Source organism: Anopheles darlingi, chromosome 3, assembly GCF_943734745.1.
Source record: "Anopheles darlingi chromosome 3, idAnoDarlMG_H_01, whole genome shotgun sequence".
Classification (NCBI taxonomy): domain Eukaryota; kingdom Metazoa; phylum Arthropoda; class Insecta; order Diptera; family Culicidae; genus Anopheles; species Anopheles darlingi.
The window spans coordinates 25,393,498-25,406,873 of NC_064875.1; the positions used below are offsets into that span (position 1 = coordinate 25,393,498).

A 13,376-nucleotide genomic window follows, 5' to 3' on the forward strand; every position below is an offset into this window, starting at 1 on the left:
CTTCATGGCACACAACACAAAGAAACTTTAAAGAGCGAACCAAATAATTTGTAATCACCATTATGTTTAGTAACGATTTTTAAGTTCAATACAGTGAAAAATAAAAATTCTATGGCCCGTGCTACACGAAGCGTAAATTTACGCGTAAATTTACAAGTAATGCCAAAACGTTTAATTTTAACCCTTACATGCTGTTAAATCTTTGAGATTGACAGCGTGTAAGGGTTAAAATTAAACGTTTGGCATTATTTTTTCGTTTTTACGCTCCGTGTGGCAGGGCCTTATGTACCAAGCGCCTCCATCTTAACAGGATGTAGTTCTGTGTGCAGTAACTGCCCCGTTGGGGAGGTTGAAGTAAATTTCTGATAAACATTCGACTTAGAAAGTTGCGCTGGAGTAGAAGGAACACGTAGGAGTTAGGAAATGAGAGCTAATATTAGCCTTGGGCTTTGAATTTTAATCTTTCTGGTAGAGAAAATTGATCAATCAATGTTCTCTACAAAAAAGATCAGAATTCATAGCTTTTCATTCATTCATAGCATGCGTTCTAATTTCCTAACTCCTACGCGTCCCTGCTACCCCAGCGCAACTTTCTAAGTCGCATGTTTATCAGGGATTTCCTTCGGCATTCTCAACGAGGCGGTTAATGCACACAGAACTAAATCCTGCTACGATGGAGGCGTTTGGTACATAGTTTTTTATTTCATTTTGTATTGAGCTTAAAACTCGTTACCAAACATTATGCTATTAGCAAAATATATGCAAAAGAAACATTTTTAGTTTGCTCATTAAAGTTTGTTTGTGTTGTGTGCGATGAAGTGTCGTCGCTTTGAGCAGGGCTTTCTTTGCGCTTTGTTGTGGATTTACAGAAAATATCCCCTATATCCTAGCCAATCTGGTAGAATTGGTAATCATCAGCTGCCCTGTGGAGTTAATGCTAGTTAATAACTAGATCTACATATCTGGATAAAATCGACTAATTCTATACACTTGCATCTGGTGCAATCTCGGCGTGAATCCATGTATAAAGAGGTTTCTTTACAAGGTTAATTAGTTGATAATGCAGCGAGTTTAGCCCATCACTGTCATAGCGCTTTTCACCGTTTCCTAATAGTTCGAACCTAGAAAAGAGCAAAACATTTGTTTCAGAATCAAGGATAGCTGCAATCACAAAAACATAATAATTACCTTTTCGGATTCCCTTTCTCCTTTTCATGATTCAGCATCTTGTATCGTGCTATATTAACAGGATAGCGTAAAATGTGGAAGCCAAAATGTTTTATCCTACGAATGAATGAAAGGATTATGTTAACGATCGGACCTGATAAGAAATCAAATGCATTATAACCAGATACCTCATTGACATGTCGTCATCTTCAGCTCCCCATCCCCAATAGACGTTGGAAAATCCGTTTACCTTACGGAACTGTTTTACGGTCATTGCAGAGACACCACCAAAGAATGTTTCATAAGGCAGCTTAAAATCAAATGTACTCATCCCCACCGACATGTGGCGCGGTTGATCGGTACAAGTATAGAGGTTACGATCATCCATCGGCAACAGATCGATATCATGAAATATCAGGCACCCCCAGTTCCGCTGCTTCATAGCCTCCGTAAAGCCGATATTCATAAGCGCAGCTCTGTTAAACGATAATCCAGGCGTTTGCTCAACAATGTAAATTCCATAATCGAGCTGTTGTTTCATGAGAAATTGGTGTAGATTTTTGAGGAAGATCGGCAACTGCTGCTCGCGATTACGATATGGAACAATAATGGCTACTCGATTGCGCGCCATGCAATCGGGTGGTTTATACTGTCCTCCAGGTTGTAGTTTGTTTTTGTACCGATCTTCTATCACGTTCAGCGGTTCGTAAGTGGTATTTACATTGATTGGCCCCTCTGCGATTAAGAAAAAAGAGTGAATTTCAGGTAAACAAAGTAACAAAAGTGACGAACGCTGTTTACCAAGATTTGGAGGAATCGGTGGGCAAATTTCGATGGTAAATGTATCGATTGATTCTTGTGGAGCATTTTCTTCTTCCTTGTAGGAACTAGCACCGGGAACAGAGTTCAGCCCAATCAGCCGTATAGGTGTTACATTTGTCGTGACAGGAAGAGAGCCGATTAATATAGCAGCAGTTCCATTTAACCTTTCTCCACTAGCGTGTGTTCTGTTAGCCAAAAGGGTAGAGCTGTTTGGAGTTAGAATAGTATAGTTTCAGCCAATATTGTTACAATTTTATCATATTCATCATTACCCAACACGTTCCGTTTGGAAACGAAGATCCAATTTTAAATTGAACAGGAGAATGAGCAGAAAAATGAATACTGACACTCCCTTGATAACGAACGTGCGATTATAGAACGTCATGGGAACTGCTATGTAATTGGTTCAACATGGAAATCGGAATGCCTGTTTTGATTGTTAGAGTATACAAACGGAAATAGAGAAGATTGATTTATTGAACGATCTGCATTGTTGTGAATTCTTAATTACTAATTCTTGATTCTTTTAGAAGATAGTGTCGTTAATGAGTTTTACACATAGTACAGGATGAGGGATCAAAAATGGAAAAAAGAGTCGTCGCAACGCCCGCCAATGCCAACGTTAATAGAACATACAATATAGACAGTTTTTCTAATTTTCCATGGAATACCTAAGATTATGGAATAAGAAAATCAGATTATAATTGTAACTAATTAGAAAGAGCAATTGTACCAGAAATTTCTGCTATTGCTGTAGAATTGTTGCAAGATGATGGAAATTGGTTATTGCAAGCGATAGAGGTGATATGTAATATTTTACATACATGGGAATGGATAAATATTTGTTGCGTATTTTACTTACAATCTTCTATTGTTTCTAACATAATTTTTTCTAGTGAATCTTTTTGAGAAAAGCAATAAGCAAAATGAAGTAGAATAAAAACTGAACGATATGTGATCTAAATTTAGAGACTTGGGTCTTCCATGAAAAATTAGTCAATCTGTCAATTTCTTGCAGGGGAGGATAATCTTTTTTTGAATGCTTTATTCGTTTTCAATTTACCTTTGACCTAACTTTTCATTTAGTTTAACATACGTTTCATATAAATTTGCTTTGATACTGATATACACCAAAAATATTTCTACAAACATAGGTAACATATTTGCTCCAATATAAGCATCAAACATGCCGCAACTGCCAAATTGCCTCTCCAGTACCACCGATTTAGGTACTTAACTGCGAGGGAAGCATCAGTGCGTTGTAGCGATCCTGCTCTTCTACATTGTTCCCCTTGAATATACAGGTTGAGTATACAGGTGTTTTGGAGGCCATGTGATGCAAATACCATCGAGAATGGCACAACAGATCTGATTGTAGGCAGCTAAACACACGCGCATGCGTACTCTGTGTCAATAGCGTGGATTTCCTGCATGCTCCAGAATGAAATCGCAGTTAGATGAACATGTTTATAGTTTCCTCGAATGGAACGAGATTTTCTACGATTGCTTTTATGGTATTGGAACGGTTCAGCCTTTATGCCTGATGATAGATTTTCTATTCTTATCACATGAAAACGAAGCTTTGCAACCCTTCACGCCGATGATCAATCAGGGATCGATTGCGTCGTCCCTGGGCTCGTCGGAATTATCAGTAAACTGGGTGTGTACTAATCGACCCATGTGGCTGTATCGACCCACGAACCAACGAATATTAACGTTTGCATTAAAAAAAGAGACAAAATTTGAATGATGATAAGAAAAAAACTAAGACAGATTATTGACATCTGTAAACTGCATTTGGAAGATAGTTTAAAAAAATTTAAACCTCTATCAATTGAACTCTAAAAATGAAAAGTAAAAGTGAAAATAGTGAAGCTATTCTGTTCTGACATTTGTGCGTTCAAAAAAAGGTCCGCCTCGCCGGAAAAGGGCATCATATGATTGAGATTTGTTGATGCCGGGGACTTTTGTTTCAGCATCTACAGCATCTTGGCACAAATGGATAACAATTAGAGCATTGAGAGATGGCTCGGTTCCGTACGACCGAAGCTCTGAGCGCCAAGAAGCTCCAAAGGATACTGAAGAGGAAGACAAACAGAAAAATGGCTAAACCGCTGTGTGGGATTGTCCGGGAGATGGGTACAACTAACCAAAAAATGCAGAAGTATCTGACGAACATAGAAATACATGTCAGAAAGCGGAAATACCGTCCGCTGGTTTTAGAGTATCAGGTAATGTCACAGAGGCAGCAGCTGAATAAGATCGTCAACCCGATTTTCCCGATGAATCGCCACGTGGCGCTGGTGATGAACCGCGAGACCCATCTCATCCAGGATCACATCCATCGGAAAGCCACTTCTTATTTTACTTTCTGCACGAAGAAAGTGGGGTCCGGAGAGTAGTCCACCCACACATCAAATTCCCCAAGGAGGTAATGATGTGGCTGGCATTCAGTCGTTCGTCTTTGGCTCCGGACTGGCCGTGAAATGAGACTTTTATAATAAAAAGTACCTGCAGGAAGTTGCGACGTTCACCAAGGAACACTATAAGAACGAAAACCCGCAGATCTGGCATGGTCTGGTACTTGAAGCGATCGTTAGATGAGATGGAGTGGTTAATATCGATATGGCACCCATGTCGATGAACCCGCTCAACGTCCACCAGCTGCATCCCATCGAAAAATTTGGTACAAAACCAAATTTCAGCATCTATTGCAACAACTTTTTGGTGAAAACGGTGAAGGAATTGATCGAAAAAGCACATAAATATCTGAAAAACTTGTGCGCAAACGTGTTTTCGACTTTCATGTCAAAAAATCCAGCTAACTACTGGAAGGGTGCTCGGAATGGCGCAATCAGAATTTTGTGTGAAAAGTGATAAAATTACCTTCCAAATGCAGTTTACACATTTCAATTATCTGTCTTAGTTTTTTTCTTATCACCATTCAAATTTTGTCTCTTTTTTTTTTAATGCAAACGTTATAAAAAACAAAAAAAAAACCGGGTAAAATCACTTGTCACTAGTCGTTCATTTCAGTGAATTTGTTACTGTCAAGGATAATTGGGGATAATTTTCGAGGAGACAATATTGCCGTATCTTACCTGCAACCTCGATTATGGTATTAAGGGTCGCGCGGTTAGTTCTTGACAGTATTATTGAATTAGCTATTCTACCGTTCCTCACAATAACTTTTTTGACACGCATATGAAACTACGAACCACTGACTGCGAAATTACCACATGACAGAACAATAAACACATGAGCTACAAGAGTGAACTGAAATTATCGAGAGGCTTTCGATTTTAAGAAGGGTCCCATTTCACATCATCCCCATACGAGACTCCAAACCAACAAGCATGAGCGAGAAAAAAAATAACGCGCTTGAGAGAGATGCCAGATGCCAAATCGACAACGACAAACGACAACTGAGAGAAGACAGAACGTGCGAGAGTGAAGAGCGCATTGGAGGAGAAACAAAAGAACCGAGCATGTGAGAGGGAACAGATGCATTTATCTGTTCATCAATTTTTCATGTGACACGGTTCTGGTGATATCACCGGGCAATTTCCATACAAAACTGCTTAAATCTCTATAGGAATTGCCCTCCGGGTATGCTCTGTGAAAATCTTACAGGCTGATGATCAATCGCTGATCGCTCGCATCTTCCCTGGAATGGTCGGAATTATCAGTTAACCGGTTGGGTACTATTCGGTCCATGTGGTCTAGCTTAGAAAAAATGGGCTAAACCGCTGTTCGAAACTCGAGCCCGGAAGCAATGGCGGTCAGCATGGCTCAAAGTCAATCGCTGCACTACCTCGAATTGTAATTGTACGCCGTCGTCGTTATCAACCACCTTGCTGTGGTTATTCTCCTGTTGACATTGCGACCAAATGTTTCTGATCTCGGATTTTAGAAAAGTAGTCGAATACGGGAAAAGATGGGAAACGCTAGAATTGCACAGAAGAGATGAATAATAAAATAATAAATTTTGTAGAATCCTGTTTGATATTTGAATAATCTGGTGGGTTTATAATTGATTAAATGCATTGAATCACCCGGGGGGAGTAAAGGAGTGAACTTTGGGGACGATTGAATGATTAGATGAACAGACAGGAATAAAGGGAGAGGGATTATAACCTTCAAACAGATCGAATCGGCTATTCTTTGGTGCGCGCACAATATGGCGGTGTACATTTCTAGAAGGGGGAGGGGGGGAGGGCATTGTGGCACTAGGGATCTGACTGTGTTGATACAGTTGACACAAACATGTACATAAGAATCCGTCGATCTATTGTTGATACATTTAATGGGGGGGGGGGGGGGGGTTTCGGTGCAAATCCAACACGTGTCATCAATAAGGCTGCGGCTTCAGCTTCTGCTCATGCGCATGCGTGTCCGTTTCTATGATATTCTTGTATGGGATTTGACAGAAGAATTACTGCGATGAAAACGAATATGCGTTTTCGATAAATAATCTAAAGGGGTAAAAAAAACCAATACACACACCTCAACCGATTCAAATAATTTTAGCGGTTATCCATTTAGCGGTTAGATAACCGATAGAATGAGCCGGACACAGAAATACATATGGAAAGTGGAGGAGGGGTGGGGAAGGAGCCAGTACATACCTAGTACATCGCTTGTACCTCCCTCCGTCCGTTCCAGATAATAAAAAGATGATTTAGACATAATAATTGTCCCAAAAACATACACACCTTTTCAGTTAAATATCTTTGAAAAATACATTATAAACGTTAAATACTGCTATTACGGAAGAGGGGAGGGAGATGCCATTACATTTTCATTGTCGAAAGATAATATTTGGGTAGTTTTTCGCACCATAAATTGATTTAATCTCATGTTTAAGGTTCTTGTTCATTCCACTGGTTATTTAACGGCCAAATTTTGAAATGTTCGGCCCCTAAATGTATGCAATTAGAATCGGTGGTAAAAAACCAATATATACACCTCAACCGATTCAAATAATTTTAGCGGTTATCCATTTCAATTTTTTGCCGTTGGATAACCGATAGAATACCTTGCCCTAAATTGTTCTGCCGGCGGGTCTATTAAGCGTTAAGAGACCCGGATGCATACCTTTCTGTCAATGGAGCGGTTGCATACATTTTGCATACGAGAATTTCGAAGAAGGGAATCGCCATGATTTATGCAACGCGCAAACCGCGCTAGCCGCTTGTGAATGATGTTGATCGATGACGATCACCACGATAGGGGAGGGAATGATTTGCTGAAGATGCGTTCTTTCGCCCAGCAACCGTTCATACCAAAAGTGGCCCAGCGACGCTTCGAAACCGGGTTCGCGCAAACACAACTGTCGCAAGAAGTTGTTGGCCACATGAACAAATAGCCGACAAAGTATGTTTTTTCGATTTACCCCCCAGAACCAATAAGCGTGCACCAATCTTGCACCAGGGGAGGGTTGACGTCAACCGACCGAGTCAGCTCACCCAACGCGGCAAGAGCAGGAGGTGGAGAGGAAACGGGAGGTAAGGCAAACGGTCGCTGACCTTAGGAAACGTGTGGTTAAGACAAAGTTTATAAATTCTAGTGATACAATAAAATCATTTCAGTTCAGACTCTTGCGAAAAACCTTAAACAACCCGTGTCGTTACTTCGTGCCCGCGCGATCCAGCCGTGAACTGTGCCTCTGGCCGGTACACGCGGAACATCCGAAATTAGGACAGTGTTCCGGAGACCCCAGCTTATCATGCCGGGTCGCCGCGCTCCGACGCAGGTAAAGTAAAAGAGAAACGCCATTCTGCCTGACTCAAGTGTAGGTTAGACTTAATATAGGGGGGGCCAAATAAGCCAGGCCCTCGCACAGATTATTGATAATCAACAATTTAATAAAACATTCTAGAACTAACTGACCGGAAATAGTCTTCTTTTCTGGTCGCTAATGATATTAAACAATCAACATATCAACAGAATATCTCTTGATATGACCCTTACCACATGCCAAATTAATTCTCACTATGAGTCATGAGTATTGTAGTCTTCTTAAAAGGCGTTTCTTAGTTGAACGAAGCAATCGCATTTTTATAGTCAAAAGCATTTTTAAAAAGGAACATTGGTAATAATAAATGCCACATAGTGTGGATTTTATTATTATTATTATTATTATTATTATTATTATTATTTATTTGTTTACTTGACGTCCACTGGGCCGTTGGCCTGTGTGGGCGCTTTACAATTAAAAGTTAACAATTAACATGACTTCTTACAAGTAACATTGAGCATACGATCACTGCGCACGAGGACGAAGTCGGAGAGCCTCCTTTAGAGACGATACAGACAGAGAGAAATCAAAGCACTGATAGTTAAGGTATGTTATAGATCATTATGTAAAGGTATGTTATAGATCATTTTCGTCCAGAAATGGAGATTAACTGGTAGCTGGCTGGCTATTATTAACTGGTATTAACTGTATAGGGCAGCTGATGATTGCCATTTTTAGCAGATTGGCTAGGGTAGAAGGAGATATTTTCCGTAAAACCACAACATAGTGCAATGAAAACCCTCTTCAAAGCGACGACACTTTATCGCACACAACACAAAGAAACTTTAAAGAGCGAACCAAATATTTTGCCATCAGCATCTTGTTTAGTAACGATTTTTAAGCTCAATACAGTGAAAAATAAAAGTTCTATGGCCCGTGCTACACGAAGCGTAAATTTACGCGTAAATTTACAAATTAATGCCAAAACGTTTAATTTTAACCTATACATGATGTTTAATCTTTGACATTGACAGCGTGTAAGGGTTAAAATTAAACGTTTGGCATTATTTTTTCGTTTTTACGCTCCGTGTGGCCTTGTGCACCAAGCGCCTCCATCTTAACAGGATGTAGTTCTGTGTGCAGTAACTGCCTCGTTGGGGAGGTCGAAGTAAATTTCTGATAAACATTCGACTTAGAAAGTTGCGCTGGAGTAGAAGGAACACGTAGGAGTTAGGAAATGAGAGCTAATATTAGCCTTGGGCTTTGAATTTTAATCTTTCTGGTAGAGAAAATTGATCAATCAATGTTCTCTACAAAAAAGATCAGAATTCATAGCTTTTCATTCATTCATAGCATGCGTTCTAATTTCCTAACTCCTACGCGTCCCTGCTACCCCAGCGCAACTTTCTAAGTCGCATGTTTATCAGGGATTTCCTTCGGCATTCTCAACGAGGCGGTTAATGCACACAGAACTAAATCCTGCTACGATGGAGGCGTTTGGTACATAGTTTTTTATTTCATTTTGTATTGAGCTTAAAACTCGTTACCAAACATTATGCTGGTAGCAAAATATATGCAAAAGAAACATTTTTAGTTTGCTCATTAAAGTTTGTTTGTGTTGTGTGCGATGAAGTGTCGTCGCTTTGAGCAGGGCTTTCTTTGCGCTTTGTTGTGGATTTACAGAAAATATCCCCTATATCCTAGCCAATCTGGTAGAATTGGTAATCATCAGCTGCTCTGTGGAGTTAATGCTAGTTAATAACTAGATCTACATAGCTGGATAAAATCGACCAATTCTATACACTTGCATCTGGTGCAATCTCGGCGTGAATCCATGTATAAAGAGGTTTCTTTACAAGGTTAATTAGTTGATAATGCAGCGAGTTTAGCCCATCACTGTCATAGCGTTTTTCACCGTTTCCTAATAGTTCGAACCTAGAAAAGAGCAAAACATTTGTTTCAGAATCAAGGATAGCTGCAATCACAAAAACATAATAATTACCTTTTCGGATTCCCTTTCTCCTTTTCATGATTCAGCATCTTGTATCGTGCTATATTAACAGGATAACGTAAAATGTGGAAGCCAAAATGTTTTATCCTACGAATGAATGAAAGGATTATGTTAACGATCGGACCTGATAAGAAATCAAATGCATTATAACCAGATACCTCATTGACATGTCGTCATCTTCAGCTCCCCATCCCCAATAGACGTTGGAAAATCCGTTTACCTTACGGAACTGTTTTACGGTCATTGCAGAGACACCACCAAAGAATGTTTCATAAGGCAGCTTAAAATCAAATGTACTCATCCCCACCGACATGTGGCGCGGTTGATCGGTACAAGTATAGAGGTTACGATCATCCATCGGCAACAGATCGATATCATGAAATATCAGGCACCCCCAGTTCCGCTGCTTCATAGCCTCCGTAAAGCCGATATTCATAAGCGCAGCTCTGTTAAACGATAATCCAGGCGTTTGCTCAACAATGTAAATTCCATAATCGAGCTGTTGTTTCATGAGAAATTTGTGTAGATTTTTGAGGAAGATCGGCAACTGCTGCTCGCGATTACGATATGGAACAATAATGGCTACTCGATTGCGCGCCATGCAATCGGGTGGTTTATACTGTCCTCCAGGTTGTAGTTTGTTTTTGTACCGATCTTCTATCACGTTCAGCGGTTCGTAAGTGGTATTTACATTGATTGGCCCCTCTGCGATTAAGAAAAAAGAGTGAATTTCAGGTAAACAAAGTAAAAAAAGTGGCGAACGCTGTTTACCAAGATTTGGAGGGATCGCAGGGCAAATTTCGATGGTAAATGTATCAATTGATTCTTGCGGAGCATGTTCTTCTTCCTTGTAGGAACTAGCACCGGGAACAGAGTTCAGCCCAATCAGCCGTATAGGTGTTACATTTGTCGTGACAGGAAGAGAGCCGATTAATATAGCAGCAGTTCCATTTAACCTTTCTCCACTAGCGTGTGTTCTGTTTGCCAAAAGGGTAGAGCTGTTTGGAGTTAGAATAGTATAGTTTCAGCCAATATTGGTACAATTTTATCATATTCATCATTACCCAACACGTTCCGTTTGGAAACGAAGATCCAATTTTAAATTGAACAGGAGAATGAGCAGAAAAATGAATACTGACACTCCCTTGATAACGAACGTGCGATTATAGAACGTCATGGGAACTGCTATGTAATTGGTTCAACATGGAAATCGGAATGCCTGTTTTGATTGTTAGAGTATACAAACGGAAATAGAGAAGATTGATTTATTGAACGATCTGCATTGTTGTGAATTCTTAATTACTAATTCTTGATTCTTTTAGAAGATAGTGTCGTTAATGAGTTTTACACATAGTACAGGATGAGGGATCAAAAATGGAAAAAAGAGTCGTCGCAACGCCCGCCAATGCCAACGTTAATAGAACATACAATATAGACAGTTTTTCTAATTTTCCATGGAAAACCTTAGACTATGGAATCACTAAATCAGTTTATAATTGTAAATGATGGGAAAGAGCAATTGTACCAGAAATCTCTGCTATTGCTGTAGAATTGTTGCAAGATGATGGAAATTGGTTATTGCAAGCGATAGTGGTGATATGTAATATTTTACATACATAGAAATGGATAAATATTTGTTGCGTATTTTACTTGCAATCGTCTATTGCTTCTAACATAATTTTTTTTCTAGTGAATCTTTTTGAGAAAAGCAATAAGCAAAATGAAGTAAAATAAAAACTAAACGATATGTAATCTAAATTTTAGACTTGTGTCTTCCATGAAAAATCAGTCAATCATCAAATTTCTTGCAGGGGTGGATAATCTTTTTTGAATACTGTATTCGTTTTCAGCTTACCTGTGACCTGCCTTTTGATTTAGCTCAACATACGTTTCATATACATTTGCTTTGATACTGATATACACCAAAAATAGTTCTACATACATAGGTAACATATTTGCTCCGCAACCCTTAAACATCAAACATGCCGCAACTACCAAGTTGCTTCTCCAGCACCACCAGTCTCCAGTATCAGTGATTTGTAGCGATCCTCCTCTTCTTAACTGTTCCCCTAGAGTATACAGGTGTTTTGGAGGCCATGTAAAGCAAAATACCTCTCACCGAACATCGCGAATGGCACAATAGATCTGATTGCAGGTCTGCTAAACATGAACACACACCAATTGGTACTTTGCGCCAATAGCGTGGATTCGCTGCCTGCTTCAGAATGAAATCGCGGTTAGATGAATATGTTTACCGTTTCCTCGAATGGAACGAGATTGTCTACGATTGCTTCTATGGTATTGGAACCGTTCAGCCTCCATGGCTGCTGATTAGCCCCCTTTCAGTGGTTCTATGTATACCACATTTCAGCAGCCACCTTGGTTGTCTCCATAGTTAATGACGACTCCGAGTGGGAACGATCCTTGCAAACGACATATCGTGCTAGATTGTCTATGCTTATCACATGAAAACGAAGGCTATGCAACCCTACACGCCCATGATCAATCACGGATCGATTGCGTCTTCCCTGGCTTGGTCGGAATGATCCGTAAAACGGGTGTGTATTAATCGGCCCATATGGAGACAGCCGCTTTTCGAAGCTCGAGCCCGGAAGCCAATGATCAGCATGGCTCAAAGTCAATCACTGCACTACCTCGAATGGTAATTGTACGTCGATCTCGGATTTTGGAAAAGTAGTCGAATGCGGGACAAGCTGAGAAACGCTAGAATGGCACAGAAGAGCATGTTGTAAGACGAAAAATAAAATAATACATTTTCGAAAATTCTGTTTGATATTTCAATCAGCTGCTGGGTTTATAATTGATTAAAAGCATTGAATCAACCGGGGGGCGTAAACGAGTGAACTTTGGGGACGATTGAATGACTAGATGAACAGACAGGAATAGGAATAGGAATATAATAGAGTGATTGTAACCTTCAAACAGATCGGTTATTCTTTGGTGCGCACACTGTATTGCTGAGAACATTTCTCAATAAATCATTTTTCGCATACTGCAACCGGGCCGTTTAGCTATTTAATAACAAAATTTATCACAAGAATGGAGGGGGGGGGGGGTTAATATGGTGCTAGGTTGGACGGCACTAGGGGTCTAACTGTGTTGACACAGTTGGCATATACATGTAAATAAGAATTCGACGATCTATTGTTGATACAGTTGACCGCTAGGTGTGTTTTCGGTGGAAATCCAACTCGTACCACCAGTAAAGCGTGGCAGACACAAAACGCCTTAGGGATATCGTATACGAATGATGTGAATTTGAAAACTTTTTAAAATCGAAAGTCTCTCGATAATTTCAGTTCACTCATGTGGCTCATGTGTTAATGTGTTCTATCATGTGCTAATTTCGCGGTCAGTGGTTCGTAGTTTTGTATGTGTGTCGAACGAGTTCTTGCGAGGAACGATTAAATAGCTATTTCAATAATACTTTTAAGAACTAACCGCACGCCCCTTAATACCATAATCGGCTTAATACCATACCGTTGCAGGTAAGATACAGCAATATTGTAATTATGCCAAATTATCTTTCACAGTAACAAATTCACTGAAACGACTAGTGACAAGTGATTTTACCAGGGTTTGTTTGTTTTTGATAATATTCGTTGGGTCGTGGGT

The 13,376-nt window shown here is 39.8% G+C and overlaps 1 protein-coding gene and 1 long non-coding RNA gene across 2 annotated transcripts; both read right to left on the reverse strand.

Moving 5' to 3' along the window:
• Positions 1–785: 785 nt before the first annotated feature.
• LOC125953810 (beta-1,4-N-acetylgalactosaminyltransferase bre-4-like) lies at positions 786–10,596 on the reverse strand (the record flags this gene model as incomplete). The annotated part of the gene is made up of 4 exons (XM_049683592.1): positions 786–1,121; positions 1,189–1,284; positions 1,356–1,902; positions 10,512–10,596. Coding segments are annotated over 4 exons (867 nt in total), but the record flags the coding sequence as incomplete, so codon positions are not given.
• LOC125954368 (uncharacterized) lies at positions 2,181–5,240 on the reverse strand. Its single transcript, XR_007469032.1, has 3 exons — positions 5,091–5,240; positions 2,262–2,416; positions 2,181–2,195 (listed from the first exon to the last, which is right to left on the reverse strand). It is a non-coding gene; the product is annotated as an uncharacterized LOC125954368 (long non-coding RNA).
• Positions 10,597–13,376: the final 2,780 nt, after the last annotated feature.